Genomic DNA, 14,598 nt, shown 5'->3' on the forward strand with positions numbered 1-14,598 from the left:
GGTGTTTGTTGCTGCTACAATCTTCCATCTTAAAATAAAAAAAATCCAATTGTGAAACCAGAGTGGTTTGTGTCAACACTTCATGTGAGGAATATTCATCATACTTACACTATAATAGTAGTTTTGCACCATAATCCTTTAGCCTGTGTTAGACCTTTAATTTGGGTGGGGGGAGAAGCTAGTCTTCATTTGGTTTCCAATGCTTAAGGAACTTCCTTTTCACTTGAAATTATTTTTTTACCTCACTTTGCTATATGTTTTAACATGAAATATGTCTTTCTCTTCTAGTTACATGAAATATTTTCAGTTGATCTCCTTCAGGGATACTATTAGCGTCATTAAAAAAGACAAAAAAACAAAAAAAAACCCCAAACCCAACCAACCAAACCCCAAACTGAACTGCAATGCAATTAAATGTCATCATTCTTTCATTTATGCACTGTTTCTGGAGAACCCTGTCAACTTCAGTGTTACTTCACAGAAGGTAAAGACTTTTATACATTTGTCAAAGTAACTTACATGTAGCTTAGTTGTAGTTGGAAGATAATGCATCTTCAAGACATGAATGAGCTGCTTATACCTGAGGCATTTAATGGTGTGAGATAGCCCTGAGGATAATCTGTTCCTTCTTTATTCCCTCTCTTCCTTCACCAGCCCCAAATATGAATTTACCTGCATTTCTAAAGCTTTAATGTTGTAAGAGTAACACATGTAGTAATGGTGCTACTAGCTGAATAGTTACATGTGCTTAAAACCTTCTAAATAATGCTGTATAAGTTACACTGGAGTATACTGTAGTCTTTGTAGCAAAGTGCTGAAGCAATAGGAGCTGCATGTTGTGGGGTGTGTGTTTTTCTTTGTTTTTTTTATAAATAATCTGGCTTTTGTTCCATTAGTTTATCTTGGCTTCTAGACAGAGCCAGGTTAAACTTTCAGAACCAATCACAAAATAGAGCAGTTATATGGACTGGTATTGGTATCCAAATCCCAGCTGCAAAAATCTGTTGAATTCTAACATAGTAGATATTGCTTAAGTCCCTCTTAGAGCAAGGGATAAAAAAAGTATGGAAAAAAAGCCTGTGTAAGTTAATAGGCATGACAAATGTTTCTTCGTTTTGGTTGCTGCTTAGAATGATGTGCTGAAAACATGGCAGATCTTGAATTGCCTTGTTTGAATTAGAGCTAATGCAGAGTTTGTGCAGTTCCCTCTAAATTGTGTGTTAATCTTTTAACATGCATCCAGTCTGAGGAGTCTGGTGTCAGGCTGCAAATCGAAGTGTTGAGACTTAATTTTGTAGCACCTGATCCATGGTGAGGTTGTGAGAGTTCAGTTGGTATCTGAGACAAGCAACTCTCGAGGGAATTCTTAAACTCTGTGTGTCTTTTGAAACCTTGATTTGTATTTAAGTAGGAGAAAGTGTGAAGGAATCTTTTCTTCTCCAAGTTTGCTTGTTAGCAGTACGCTCAGTACTGCCCTACAGAATGCTTTCGGGTCTCTCCTAGGCTGCTTCTATGTGGTTTTGCTTGCTTCTTGTGGCACAGCTTAGGACAATCATGGTATTAAAATCTTCAGTTCCTGCTAGTTACCTTCTCAGATGGTTCTGTGGACACAGTGTCTTTAAAAAAAAAAAAAATGTTAACAAGTTTGGTGCAGAGTTATATCAGTAAAGCTGAGTACAAAAAGAATGCCTTTAGTAGCGTGTCCGAAGGAGGCTGCTCAGCAGAAAGAATGGATACTTGCAAATGAAGCTTGTGTGGCATGTCTTGTGTGTGGTGTATTTGACTTGCTTTGTGATGGCTGAAGTTGCATATTGGGCTGAAAAGCTTTTTAAAAATTTTTCAAACTTCATCTGATCAAAACAGATACAGGGGTGGGTTGCGATGTATAATTTTAAATCTTATGTTTACAAACTTTGGTGCTTCAGCATACCCTTTGTTGTGTTAATATAGCTTTAACTGTATGTTTGGTAAGTCTTCCTATCTTTGTCTAAAGCTTCCCTATGAATTCTGCTTTTCTTTTTCCTCAGGGAGCATACCAGGCTGCTTTGCACCAGTGCAAGAGCAAACTGTGACATATGTATACATACATGCATGTGTTCATACAGCATAGGGTTCACAGATTGATGGAACTTGCAAAATAGTCCTAAATTGGCATATACACCTACAAGTACTATGTATAGATTGAAAAGAATTAATTCTTCACGTTTTCTGTCCTACCTCACTTTGAAATTCTTTGTCAGCATTGGTAATTTGTGGTTAAAAATTCTGTCTGTGTTGCCTTCTTTATCTGTTATTTAGGGGAAAAAAATATGTTTTATGAGGGAAAAAATGTAGTGTCTGGGGAGAATTTAGGCTAAAAGAGATTATCAGATGAGGCAGTGGCTAATAAGAATAGGAGAGGTTTCACTGCTTCCAGTGTTCAGAGGAGGTGACTGCTGTTGTTCAACCTAGTGTGGTTTGGATCCTGTTAAAGGGAGATGCTGCAGTGTTAAGGCTTCCCTTGGGCTGTGAAACCTACTTAGAGCTTGAAGTGATCTGTTACTGATTCCCTAGAATCATGGTCTGGTAGTTCTGGTGGTGCTACAGTGAGTGAGTACGTAAGCAGATGCTGTTGTGCTAACCTGCTCATCAAAGATGTGGATGGTTATCTCACTATCTCATTGTGTATTTTTGAAAATAGTAAGTCACCTGGTGTAGAAGCTTGTAAGAGCTTTGATTTTGCTTAAAGGTGTCACCAAAGTGTTAGAACTGTGAAAAGTTACTGTAAGACAGGAACTAATTTACGATTTTTTTGATTGTATGCTGCTGGGCTGGGAATGGAGAGGCTGGGTGGTGGGTGTTAATAATGGAAGGATAGATGTAATTAGGAAAACTTTGGAGTTGCCAAACTGACGTTTTCCTACTAAACTCCCAAAATTTTAAATGCTACTGATGAAAAAGATGGATTTAATTTACAGTAGCTCTTCTTACTGGGAATCTTGACAGAGGTGGACACCAAAAGGTGATGTCTTTCAAGTCTTCATTACTACCTTCAGTGTGTGTCAGAAATTGGATCGATCTACATGGTTTGAATTACAGGCTATTGCTACTTTATTCTTTCACATCTGGGAAAAGCTGAAGATATTTGCTATATAAAATGACGTGCATTCAGCAGGAACATAGATTATCTCTGTATTTTCATGGGAATATGTTAAGACTGCTGTTGAATAGTACTTGTTAATAGTACAGCTGTTAGTTGTCAGCTGAAATCAAAGAAACTGATTGTTCCACAGACTACCTCTTAAGTGTCAGCAGTAGTTGTGCACACAAATCGCCATAATATGTATATAAATATATTAAAAAGTCATGTGTTCATTCTTCATAACTGGAAGGCGCAGAGGTTTTAGATGCATTAAAAATTAGAAGTCTGCAAGAATTGCAATTATTTACATGTAACTTCAAGATAAGAGCCCAAGCCTCAGTCGTGTTTAGAGGTTACATAATTAAAAACAAGTATTAGTGTTTGGCTTTTAGAAAAAAACAAGTCATTTAGGTGCAGGTGAGTAGAGTAGGACAAGTAATGGCAACACGAACAGTTCTGGCCTGTACTGATTGCTGCCAAGTAGCTGTGAAGGGAACAGCACTTCAGGCTCTCGGCTGGGTTGCTGAATGTAAGTATTTAAAGAATGCATTTTTCCTACTCAGCAGCTGGAGTCTAGTTTACTCAAGAGGAACTTGGCCAACCTAGACTTCTGTGAGTGTGCTGTTAGGCTTGTGTCATTTTTGCCTCTTGGTGACAGTCTGCCTGGATCAACTGTTGTGAAATAGAGCAAGTAGAGCCAAGTCTGAAGGTTGATGTAGCAGTTTGTCCTCCAGGGAAGTTTGTCAGGAGCTGCTGAGCTGACCGAAGGGGTGTTTCTCCAGTGTGGGGGTGTAGATGTGCCATCAGTTGCGTTATGGCTGTGCCCAGAAGTGTAGTGGCTGGGATATTCAGTGCGTGCCTCCTGCTTTGCTGTATTCTGTGCAGACGTGTTAAGAGCACTATAAACGGAAGGGACGTGATCAAGATGGTGAAAACTTGGGCATTCTTCACTCTTCAGTAACTGGAGAGCTGAACTGTGCTGCGCCAGTTTTGTACTATGTAAATCCACTGAAATGAGTGAAATCGTGCTGTGTTAGAAGAGGAATAGCTGAAGGTAGCTAAGGCCAAGCATGCGTGCTGTGTTAAGTATCATTCTACTTTTAACACACCGGTAACTAGCACTTCTTCTGCAAGCCGCTGCGGCTGCTGAAGCATCGGCTGTGCCGAGGTGCCCGGCAAGGCTGCCCTGCAAAGGCCAACGGCGGCTGCCGGCGGTCCCCCCCGACCGCGCCGATGAGCGGCGCCTTCTGCCGAGGGAGCCGCCTCTCGCGGCTCGGCTGGGCTGCGGTTAGACGGCGCTGCGCGGTGCGAGTAACAGAACTGGAACCGGGGGCGATGGCTTCTTTAAACTAATCCTAAACGCCGGGTGCGGTTGGAGCTGCCGCAGAGCAGCATCGAGGCTGGCCCGCCGGTGCCGTGCGCGGGGCCGTGCCCGCAGAGCGGGAGCCGGGGGTTGTCTCCGTGTGGCACCGCCTTGGGCTGTAAGGCGGCTGCGCCCGCGGGCGGGCTGTGGGAGGGGAAGCTCAGGCACAGGGCTGCCGCGGGGGGGCGCCCCGGCCGCCCGAGAAGACACGGCTCCCTGCCGGCGGCCCGTCAGCCACCAGCCACCGCGTGTCTCGGGCCGGCCGCAGCGGCGGCGCCAGCCCGACCTCCGGAGGGCGGCCGACCCCCGGGGCGCGCGCCGACGGGCAGCCGCGAGACGCAGGCGGCGCGCTCGCCCCGCTGCCCGGGCCTCCGCCCGCCGGGACCCGCCTGCCCGCCCCCGGGGACGGGCGGTACCGCCCCCTCCCCCGGCGCGAGGCGGGAGGGCGTTGGGCTCGGCCGCGCGTGCGCCGCTGCGCTGGTTGGCAGCGCGCCTCCGCCAATCGCTCTGCAGCTTCTTGGGCTGCGGCTCCGCCCCGTGCGCCGGCGAAGGACAAAGTGACGGAGCCGGGCCCGCGGTCAGCCTCCGCGCCGAGCTGCCGCCATCTTAGGAGGTGAGTTGGGGCGGCGTGGGGCCGCCCGCCCGCCCGGCGGGACCCGCTGCTCGCCCCGGGGGCGACGGGCCGCCCGGCGGGTGCGGGGCCGTGTCCGGGCCCCTGGCGGGCCTCCCAGACCCACGCCGCTCTGCTCTTCTCGCCCGCCTCAGGTCGCCATGTTCTCGTCCATCGCGCCGCTCGCTCGGCTCAACCCCTTCTACGCGCCGCACTTCCAGCCGGCCCAGGATGGGGTGAGGAAGCGCGCGGAGCCGGCGGAGGCGCCTACCACGCGGCGGAGCTTGGCGGCCGCGGCCGCCGCTGAAGGTGAGAGCGGAGGGAGGGTCGCGGCGCAGGCCGGGCCTGCGGGCGGTGCGGGCACCGGTCCCCGCGCTGTCCCCGCTCCCGCGGGCCTGTGCCTGTCTGGGCGGCGGAGGGAGGGTTAGCGCTCGGCTGGGCTCGGTCGGGCTGAGGGAGAGCCAGTGCTGGGCCTACGCGCCCGCTTGGAGGACGAGGAAGGGCACGGGCAGGGGAGGCGCTGGCAGCCTCTTCCGCTCCCCGTGCGGTGTGTGCCGAGTGGCAGCAGGGACGCGGTGTTACCGGGAAAGGACACGAGAAGGTTCTAGTTCCGAGTAATTACAGAGATCCCCGATGGAGACTGCCTTGGGGATGAGAGTGCTTTTTCTGGCTCTGCTGGGCCTGCAGCCTCGGGGACTGAGGCTGTAGGCCGGTGCTTCTTTCTTCGGTGGAAAAGAGCAGCATGTGAATCTGGATGGGTTTGAAAGACCATCTCTCCCATTCTTGTTTCCTTTCATGTTTTTTTTTTTTTTTTTTTCTTTTTCCTTTTATTCACAGCTGAACATCCACATACATAGAGGTGCCTGCAGCAGTTCTGTTTTGGGGTTTGGTTCCCCTCCCCCTCCCCCCCCTTCCTTTGTAGTTGCAGGGCATACGCCAGGTAGCTTTGCTGTCGAAGATAGTGATGTATTTTAGACTTCAATGCAAGTACTTACTTCCTGTACGTTTCCTGATCACTTCTGTGACTTCCAAAGGTCAGACCTTGGTGATACTTCTAATAGCGGAGGTAGATGTTAATATTCTAATTCTTCCAAGCTGTTAATAACTTAACAAGCATCTCTGTCTGTATTTTTAAAAAATGAAGTGCTTTCATTAAGATACTTCAATAATCACAGTACTTTAGAAGAAGCATGTTAGTGCTCTTGAATGACCTTTCATGCAATAGGTGAAAGAGAAAACTTGGTGTTGGATTTTATGAAGTTTCAAGAAAGTACTTCTGGCTTTCAGTGTAGTAATCTTGTTGCTAGCTAGCTAAGGCCCTAAGTCACGCGTTGGTATACTAATTATATTCAGTAGGCGTACTTATTTCTTAGAAGTGTTATGCTTAATCTTCATCCTGTTTTTAGGCAGATGCGGTCAAAGGTGACCAGAATTTCTTCGTCTTTGCAGACTTTTCTGCTGCATTCATTATTTCGCATACCAGTTGTTTCTCTAGCCTTTGTGTTCGGAGAATAACATGTTGCAGAAGATAACTGAGCTTATGCAAGGTCACACAAAGTCAGCACAAACCACAAGACCTGTTGAGTTCAGCTCAGGGCATCAGTCATAATGCAGCTTGGAGACAAAGCATTTTATGATCTGCTCTTGGAATTTGTCCTTGTAAATGTGTTAGATCAGAAGCAGAGAAATAACATGGTTCTGATGTAGCTGTCTTAACAGAGTAGACATGGTTTTGTACTGTATATTTACATTTGAGTAGCTTCAAGGTATTTTAAGTTAGTGTCTGTGTATGTTAGAGTAACTTTCTTGCCTTCTGTATTACGTGTTTAGCTGATTCTCTTTTCAGGTAACAATTTTCAGGAGATTTGACTTCTCTGAAATAGAAAGTTTGGGATCTACTATACCTTTTTTTTTCTAATACTGCTATACCACTATGAACTTAAGTACCTGTAAAGAGCTCAAGCCTAATTGATACTGGCTTGCTTTTCTTAATTACTGCTTTCAAATACCTAGCTGACAGGTCAGTCTGAATAGCATTGTAATAAAGCGGATAAAGTTCTGCTTTTCTGTAGCTTCTACAAATGTCTTTGTCATTTGAGAAGTATGACTTCTAACAATAAATTGTTGTGACAAAGTGTGAACAAACACTTCTGGTATCTGGTCAGCATGGTAACTACTGCAGGACTGGTGTGCTGCAGACCCAAAGATACAGTTAGACAGAGCTGCCCCTTAATACAGACCCAGAGCCTGTTCTCTGATCACACCTGCATAGCAAGCCTGTTTGTGTTTGTTTAACCAGTTGTTCTGGCAAGTTGTAGACAGAATATTACTGCTGTTGGCAAATCTGCTAGCATATCCAGACCATTTTAGAGGTACATGTAAGTTTAAGACCAGCATACTTACACCCTTAAGCAGTATCTCAATTAAAAAAAAATACATTATGCATTATTCTGACTGTTAACTGATCTCTTGCTTTAAGTTTAAGCTTAATACAGTATCTATGATTTGGTATTTGTTATTTTAGAATAAGGAAAACCCAACATTTTTATTGTGTTGATGATTAATTTTGAGGACTAAGGTGAGACACGTGAATGTGAAATGTAACGTAAAATCTGGAATGTTTTGGGGAAGAAGTTCCTTTACAATAACAAAGTTACGAGCTGGATAACACTAGCAGGCTTAACTGATGCTCTGTTGAATGTAACTAATTTTTTGTTGACATTTATAAAGGAATTTATTTCAGAACCAAAAAGACAGGGCAAAGAAGCTCTGAATAAGATAGGGTTCTGTTGTCTTTTTTCATTAGTGTTTTTCTGGATATAGTTCTTACTGAGTTGGTGTAACACTTTAATGTCTGTTTCATTGTATTGAAGTAACACCACTAGATCTAATAGCAAAAGAACGTAGATATTAACCCTTCCTACTCTGGGGAATATTTTCTACATAGTCTCTTGTTCTCTATATGCTTATTCAGTTTTGCTTATATATTTTAAATGCTAAGCATAGTAGCAGAACTGTGCTGCCACATTATGCTTGTTTCTTACTGTAATTGTAAACCTGAATGTTTAATGTAATCATATCCTCTGTAGCCTCTTCAAAAAAAAAAAAAAAAAAAAAAAAAAGGGAAACTGATTCTTGTTTTTTCAGTTCCAGTGATTTTGCTCTATTGGAACTTGTGAAAACTAGTAACTTCTTCTTTCAAGACTTCATGCTTTTATACACAGTACTGTATGGAACAGTGCAACTGAAGTATCCTTTGATTAAAAGTGATCTGAAGGATTCTTTAATGAACCTTGTTTATGAGCTTTGAATGTGATGATTAATTTAGTAATATTCTGCAATTTCATTAAACATGTTGTATAAATGTGAGATTCTGTATTTGGAAGAAAATAAAATCTATGTGAAGAGACTGAAAAATACCTGAAAATAGATCTGCATAAAGAAAAATCTGACACTGACCTCATAGATCTGTATGGTTTCTACTTAAATACAGAAGTTGCACTCTCAGAATATTTAACCAAAAAACTTTGTCTCCAGAATATAGAGAAATGCTATTCTTGCTTAATTCCTTGATATAAGAAAATGTTGGATGTTGCAACTCTGTCATAATTTCTGCTAGCAGCTTCTGGTTTTAATTTCTGTGGTTTGTGTGCTGTGAGCTAAAACTTGACTGTTATTGCTTTCTTTAAAGGAACAAACTCAATTTTGAAGGCTTAGAATCAAATCTTGTCAGTCCAAAATGTGTTAATTTAAAGCAAAACAATTATTTTTGAGTATAACACACAGTTGAATAACATAGTATGGGGATTATTTCAGTTTAATACTTTTGAGAAGGTAGCACTCAGTCGATTTTGTTTCTTTCCTGATCTTTATTACCATTTGTGATTGATCATATATGTATGCATTTTTTTCCCCAATTAATTAGACTACAGCTGTGCATATGGCTCAGGCAGATTCTTTATGCTTTGTGGCCTTGGTGGGATTATTAGCTGTGGAACAACACATACAGCACTGGTTCCTCTAGACCTGGTTAAATGCAGAATGCAGGTTTGTTCTGCATGTTGGTATGTGGTGACACTGACAAAGCACGTTTAGTGTGGTGTATTTAATCTACTAATGAAATGGAGGCATAAACTACCCCCTGGACCTCATTGTCCAACACTGCATGTAAAAGCATGGTGTGTCTTTATTTTTTGCTGCAGAATACAGTTGTGAATATGGCTCGCTCAAGTTTTATGCTCTCTGTGGCGTTGGTGGGGTCCTAAGTTGTGGCCTGACACATACTGCTGTTGTACCTCTGGATTTAGTGAAATGTCGTATGCAGGTTTGTATTAACTTAAACGTTTCCTAAACTGTTTCTCTGTGTAGCCAGCATGTTAAAGAGTTTACAGTAGGGATGCAGTCTCTTCTGGATGACAGGAAGTGAGTAAACTTGAATGCTGCTTTATCAAGCCTACTGCACCACTTTCAAGAAAAGCAGAGGCATTTAGGATAATCTGGACAAACTATTTTTTATTACTATTAAGGCACGTTTAACTGACTATATTTGTTAAAAGGTACCCACCACCATGTTAGTCTTTGCTGGCTGGTGGGTTGTCCAGCACTATTCGTGTGCTTTTAGAGAAAGGAAATAATGTCTTTGTTTTGAAGATCTATGGGTTTTAGCCTGGAGTGACATGCATGTACAATTTGATCCATTAACATTGTGGATATCAATGCACGGCTTACCGATTGGATACTTATTAATGATGTCACTTTGAAAAGAATGGGTAAAACTTTATGTGGTATTGGTAAGGCCATCAGTGCTCATGGCTAGTTTCCTTGAAGTGGTTCTTGATCTAACTGAAAGGAGTGTCATCACACTGCACTTAGTTTGCAATACCAGCTTCCACATTAAAATCATCTAGTGACAGCCTAGTGGATTTCTTCAGGCAAATCTGTGCCTTAGGAATAGAGCAAATTAAAGCACACTTAAAAATTCCTGGAAATAAGAGTAGTTAATGACTTCCTTGTTGCATAGGCTGTCAACTGATTATTTATATAAAGCGGTGATTTTGTAATTGTGCAACTACTGGAATTAGGAGGGAACTATGAATTGGTCGGCCCTGCTAGTCACATTTGGAGTACTGCATGTGATATTCTTTTAAAACTGTGTTGTGGAAAGCCTGTGTTTAGCATTCTTTACAAGAGGGGCTTTTTCACATGCTTGAGAACACTTCTGGTCTCAAACTAGTAATTCTGTAACACATCAGACAAACAGGCTGCATCAAATGAGGGCAAAATGTAGCTTTCTACAAAATTTGCATCGAGACCAGGCTAACTGGTTAGGAATTCCATATGTCTACTAGGAGGGAATAGCTGTAGCTGTGAGTTCCATTTCTAGAAATGCAGCTTAAATGCACTCTTCTGCTGTGGTGGACTTTGAAGTCCAAGATCATACTGATTCCTCAGGCTGAGTTTCCTGAGAAGGAGATTGATCATGGTTAAAGCCGATGTAGCATCTTGAACAGTTCTTAATCTGACTGCAGATTGGGTTAATGGGCAGAAGGCCTAAGCACTACTAGTACTAAAGAAGAAGGTGCAAGAGGAAGGTTCATGTAAAATCCAGGTTCGACCTTGTCAAACCTGTCAGCATTTATATCTTTACAGATACAGTACAGAGAGTGTTAGTAATTCTTCCTAGATTCTCCAGGAAGAAACTTGTTGCCTGCCCTCTCGTGTCTTTTTAAAAAGGGGTCACTTTCTACATAGGTGATGATTAAGCGTGATTCTGACATGAACGTAGTCTCATTTTACAGTGCCTGATTGAATATCAAATTTCGGAAATCATGACTCTCTTAAAATTGACATGTCTAGGTGAACTAGTTTTCAAGTAGTTTGTGTTGCCAGACTGCAAGACAAAATATCAGTCACTGCAAGTTGGCATGCATGTCTCATAGCTCTTTTTGAAAGCTTTGGTTGACTGCTAATTTGATAATCTTCCTCCTTATCCTCTGAGGAGATGTTGGATGTTGTCAAATACGAAAAATGCCATTGTGATGTGACTTGAAATTTGTCAGAATGACCTATTTTAAGAATTTCTGTTAAAGGATTTCCTTTCACATGAAACAGAATTACTCAAGTTGGTCTTTTTTAAATTTCTGATAAGTTATTAATGAAATCTCACTCAGTTTTGTGTGCAGGAAGTAATTTATATGTAGCCTTTACTGTGAAGTCAGAGTACAAGTGTAGAAGTTCTTGAGTGCTCTTTGATCTGCTTTGCTCCCATCTTAGTCTGACTGTGTGGAGGGACCAAGCTAACAGTGGACAAATAACCTTTTCTTATTAAGAATCAGGTGACTCATCAGGCTTGGTTTGTGGTGACATTGGAGTGTACATAGGTGTGATGTGCAGAGTGGATGAGATTGCTGACAGAAGCTATCAAATTTTTAAAGACTCTGATCTAAACATAATTATAGCAGTATACTACTGACAGCGTTAAGATTGTGATTTCAGTAAATCTTTTCATTAAAGAAAGTCATATTGTTGATCCAGAGAATAAATGCAAAGCAAAATTAAGACAGTTTGGTGGTTCCCGAGTATTGAGTAGCGTACTGGCTGTTAAAATAAGGGTTTGAGACTAGCAAGTAATGATTACAGTTACATTCATGTAAGCTTGTGGTGAGTACGTTGTTTGTCCAGGGAACCTTAGGAAGCCAGCTGTATGAGGAATTTTAAGATTTCTGTATTTCAGATGGGGGTGTGACAAGGGAAAATACTAAGCTATGTCAAGCAATTAACTGCCTATTCTGTTTAGGTTGATCCACAAAAATACAAGAGCATCTTCAATGGATTTTCAGTGACAGTCAAAGAAGATGGCGTTCGTGGCTTGGCTAAGGGCTGGGCTCCAACCTTTATTGGATATTCCATGCAGGGGCTTTGTAAATTTGGTTTCTATGAAGTTTTCAAAATTCTGTATGGCAACATGCTGGGAGAGGTAAGCCTAGTGGTTTACACGAAGCTATATATCTGCAACATAATAGTATGAGTAATGCAGAGTAATCACAAAAGCAAGATTTATTAATAAAAATGTGTGTTTAAATTCAATTCAGGAGAACGCATATTTGTGGCGTACTTCGCTATATTTAGCCGCATCTGCCAGTGCAGAGTTTTTTGCTGACATTGCTCTGGCTCCAATGGAAGCTGCTAAAGTTCGTATTCAGACACAGCCTGGATATGCTAACACCCTGCGGCAGGCTGTACCTAAAATGTTTGGAGAAGAAGGCATCTGGGCGTGAGTATCTCTTGATTTTAATTTTTATTCAGGTTCTTTGTTGAGTAGTTTTTGCTTATGAAGAACTGTTGCTAAAACTAATTGTGGCCTTTGCTTTTTTGTATTTTTTGACCTTTGTATTTCAATATAACAACATACTTCAGGGAATCTGTGCTGAACTGGCAGTTAATTTCACATGCTCCTTAGATCCATCTTTGTGAGTATCTTTGTGCTGAGTTCTGCTGGATAACTTCAGTTTCTAGCAGTTCCAGTCAGAGATACTCAGCAACTTTTTGGTTGTACAGTCAAAGATGCTTGAGTCATTGGCATGTAAGAGTAACATAACTGCATGTTAGCTTTCTGTTCTGATAGAAGTGGCTGTAAATATACGAGTCATTTATCACTATCGGGACTTGGCTGGTATGCAGACATGAGCCTTGCTGCACTTGTAGTAGCAGTGCTGCATTACTGCAATGCATTGTAATCCGAAAAGTGATTACAAAAACAGCTGTGCAGCGTAGGGGTCGGGTACGTTCTAATTTGTGTTGCGGTTTTTAAGTTAGTACTTGGGAACTAATAAAACACATTTCTGTGCTGTAGCTGTTGAGACACTTGGGCCTTACAGTATTTAGAAGTTATAATCTCAGTAGCAACAATAAGCTAGCTTTTTTTTTTTTTCCAAGTTAAAAATGCACCTTAAACACTGGAGAAAATGAAACTGAGTTTGTCCCTTCTCTGGTTTAGTTTCTATAAAGGTGTTGCTCCGCTATGGATGAGACAGATTCCATATACAATGATGAAATTTGCTTGCTTTGAACGTACTGTTGAAGCCCTCTACAAGTACGTTGTTCCCAAGCCACGAAGTGAATGTACAAAAGGAGAACAGCTGGTAGTCACATTTGTTGCAGGCTATATTGGTAAGCAGTCTTTAATCCTACACTTTATTAGTGGACCTCCCTGACCCTAGAAGCCTGTCCCTTTTCAGAATATCAAATAGATGTAACTAGAATGGCAGAATTTACTTGCAACTTCAAAATGTGCAGGGGAAAAAACTATATTCAATCGCTAAGTAGAAAATGGGTCTGTAGCAGGACGATACTCTTAATTGTTCCTATGTATTACCAATGTTAATGTCCAAGGTTGGAAACTGCAGCTGATATAAGTGGAAAAAAAACTTGAATCTTTGCTAGGCTGGGGAAGGTTGAAGGAAGAGGAAAGAAATCTAGATGGAAAGGGGCTTTTCAATATCCAAAGACACTGTTTTAGCAGAAGAGGTGCTGCAAGAGCAGAACTGGAGTGTTTTCAGATATTCATGTCACATTATAAGTATGTTCTTGCTGTCCTTTTAGGATACCAGGAGGCTTGATGTAGATTCTGTGCAATTTATTAGCAGTTTATTAGAAAGTGTGGTTTCAGCTGATTGTACTTAGTGTACAGAGTAATGGTACAGCTAAAACACCACAGAACTAATGTCAAATTATTCTTTCAGCTGGTGTGTTCTGTGCAATTGTTTCCCATCCTGCTGACTCTGTGGTGTCTGTGTTGAACAAAGAAAAGGGCAGTTCTGCTTCACAGGTTCTTAAGAGGCTTGGATTCAAAGGTACGTCCTTACTTTCATGTATTTTGGATCAAGTGTTTTTTCTGTTCTGTGTTTGGGGGAGGATTTGTTGGTTTTTTTCCTGGCTTCTTACACTACTTATGCTTTATGTTCTGCTCTACAGGTGTATGGAAGGGTCTGTTTGCCCGTATCATTATGATTGGTACGCTGACTGCACTACAGTGGTTCATCTACGATTCTGTGAAGGTTTATTTCAGACTGCCTCGTCCACCTCCACCTGAAATGCCAGAATCTCTGAAGAAGAAGCTTGGTCTAACTGAATAGACAACTCATGGACTGACTGTGCTGGCTGTCCCAGTGATGAGTTTCATGAAACTTTTATATATTTGACTATGTAGAAAACAAACTCTATATGATGTCATTATTGGCTGTGCCCTCATTCCGCAGGAGGGTTTAAATTCTACCACTGTCATTGCCTGAAATAAATGAGAAACAGAGTGCTTAGTGTCTGTTTACTACTGCATACGTAAGCTTCATTTCATAGCAGCAAATACCTCAAATATTCTCCCCTCTCCCCCCAAAAAGATATTAAAAATTAAAAAATTAACCTATTCTACACTTTAGGAGCTAGAGAATTGTGAAACAATTGGAACTAAAATAGGCTTTCACTGTTTACAGAGAAGTGCCAAGAACC

At 42.0% G+C, this 14,598-nt stretch overlaps 1 protein-coding gene and 1 non-coding gene across 2 annotated transcripts; both read left to right on the forward strand.

Annotated features, from left to right (window-relative positions):
• Positions 1-4,968: 4,968 nt before the first annotated feature.
• Positions 4,969-14,402, forward strand: SLC25A3 (solute carrier family 25 member 3). The gene is made up of 8 exons (XM_040594073.1): positions 4,969-5,097; positions 5,250-5,403; positions 9,297-9,418; positions 11,891-12,070; positions 12,186-12,367; positions 13,091-13,263; positions 13,836-13,946; positions 14,068-14,402. Exons 2-8 carry the CDS (start codon positions 5,256-5,258, stop codon positions 14,226-14,228), a joined length of 1,077 nt encoding a protein of 358 aa, XP_040450007.1. The 5' UTR covers positions 4,969-5,097; positions 5,250-5,255; the 3' UTR covers positions 14,229-14,402.
• LOC121089692 lies at positions 12,540-12,779 on the forward strand. The gene has a single exon (XR_005828319.1). It is a non-coding gene; the product is annotated as a small nucleolar RNA SNORA53 (small nucleolar RNA).
• Positions 14,403-14,598: the final 196 nt, after the last annotated feature.

This window comes from Falco naumanni, chromosome 5 (genome assembly GCF_017639655.2).
Source record: "Falco naumanni isolate bFalNau1 chromosome 5, bFalNau1.pat, whole genome shotgun sequence".
Lineage (NCBI taxonomy): Eukaryota > Metazoa > Chordata > Aves > Falconiformes > Falconidae > Falco > Falco naumanni.

Coding starts and splice junctions, on each gene's coding strand:
- SLC25A3 (XM_040594073.1), top strand. CDS start 5,256: ATGTTCTCGTCCATCGCGCCGCTCGCTCGGCTCAACCCCTTCTACGCG. Junction 9,419..11,890: donor TAGTGAAATGTCGTATGCAG/GTTTGTATTAAC, acceptor TATTCTGTTTAG/GTTGATCCACAAAAATACAA. Junction 13,947..14,067: donor TAAGAGGCTTGGATTCAAAG/GTACGTCCTTAC, acceptor TCTGCTCTACAG/GTGTATGGAAGGGTCTGTTT.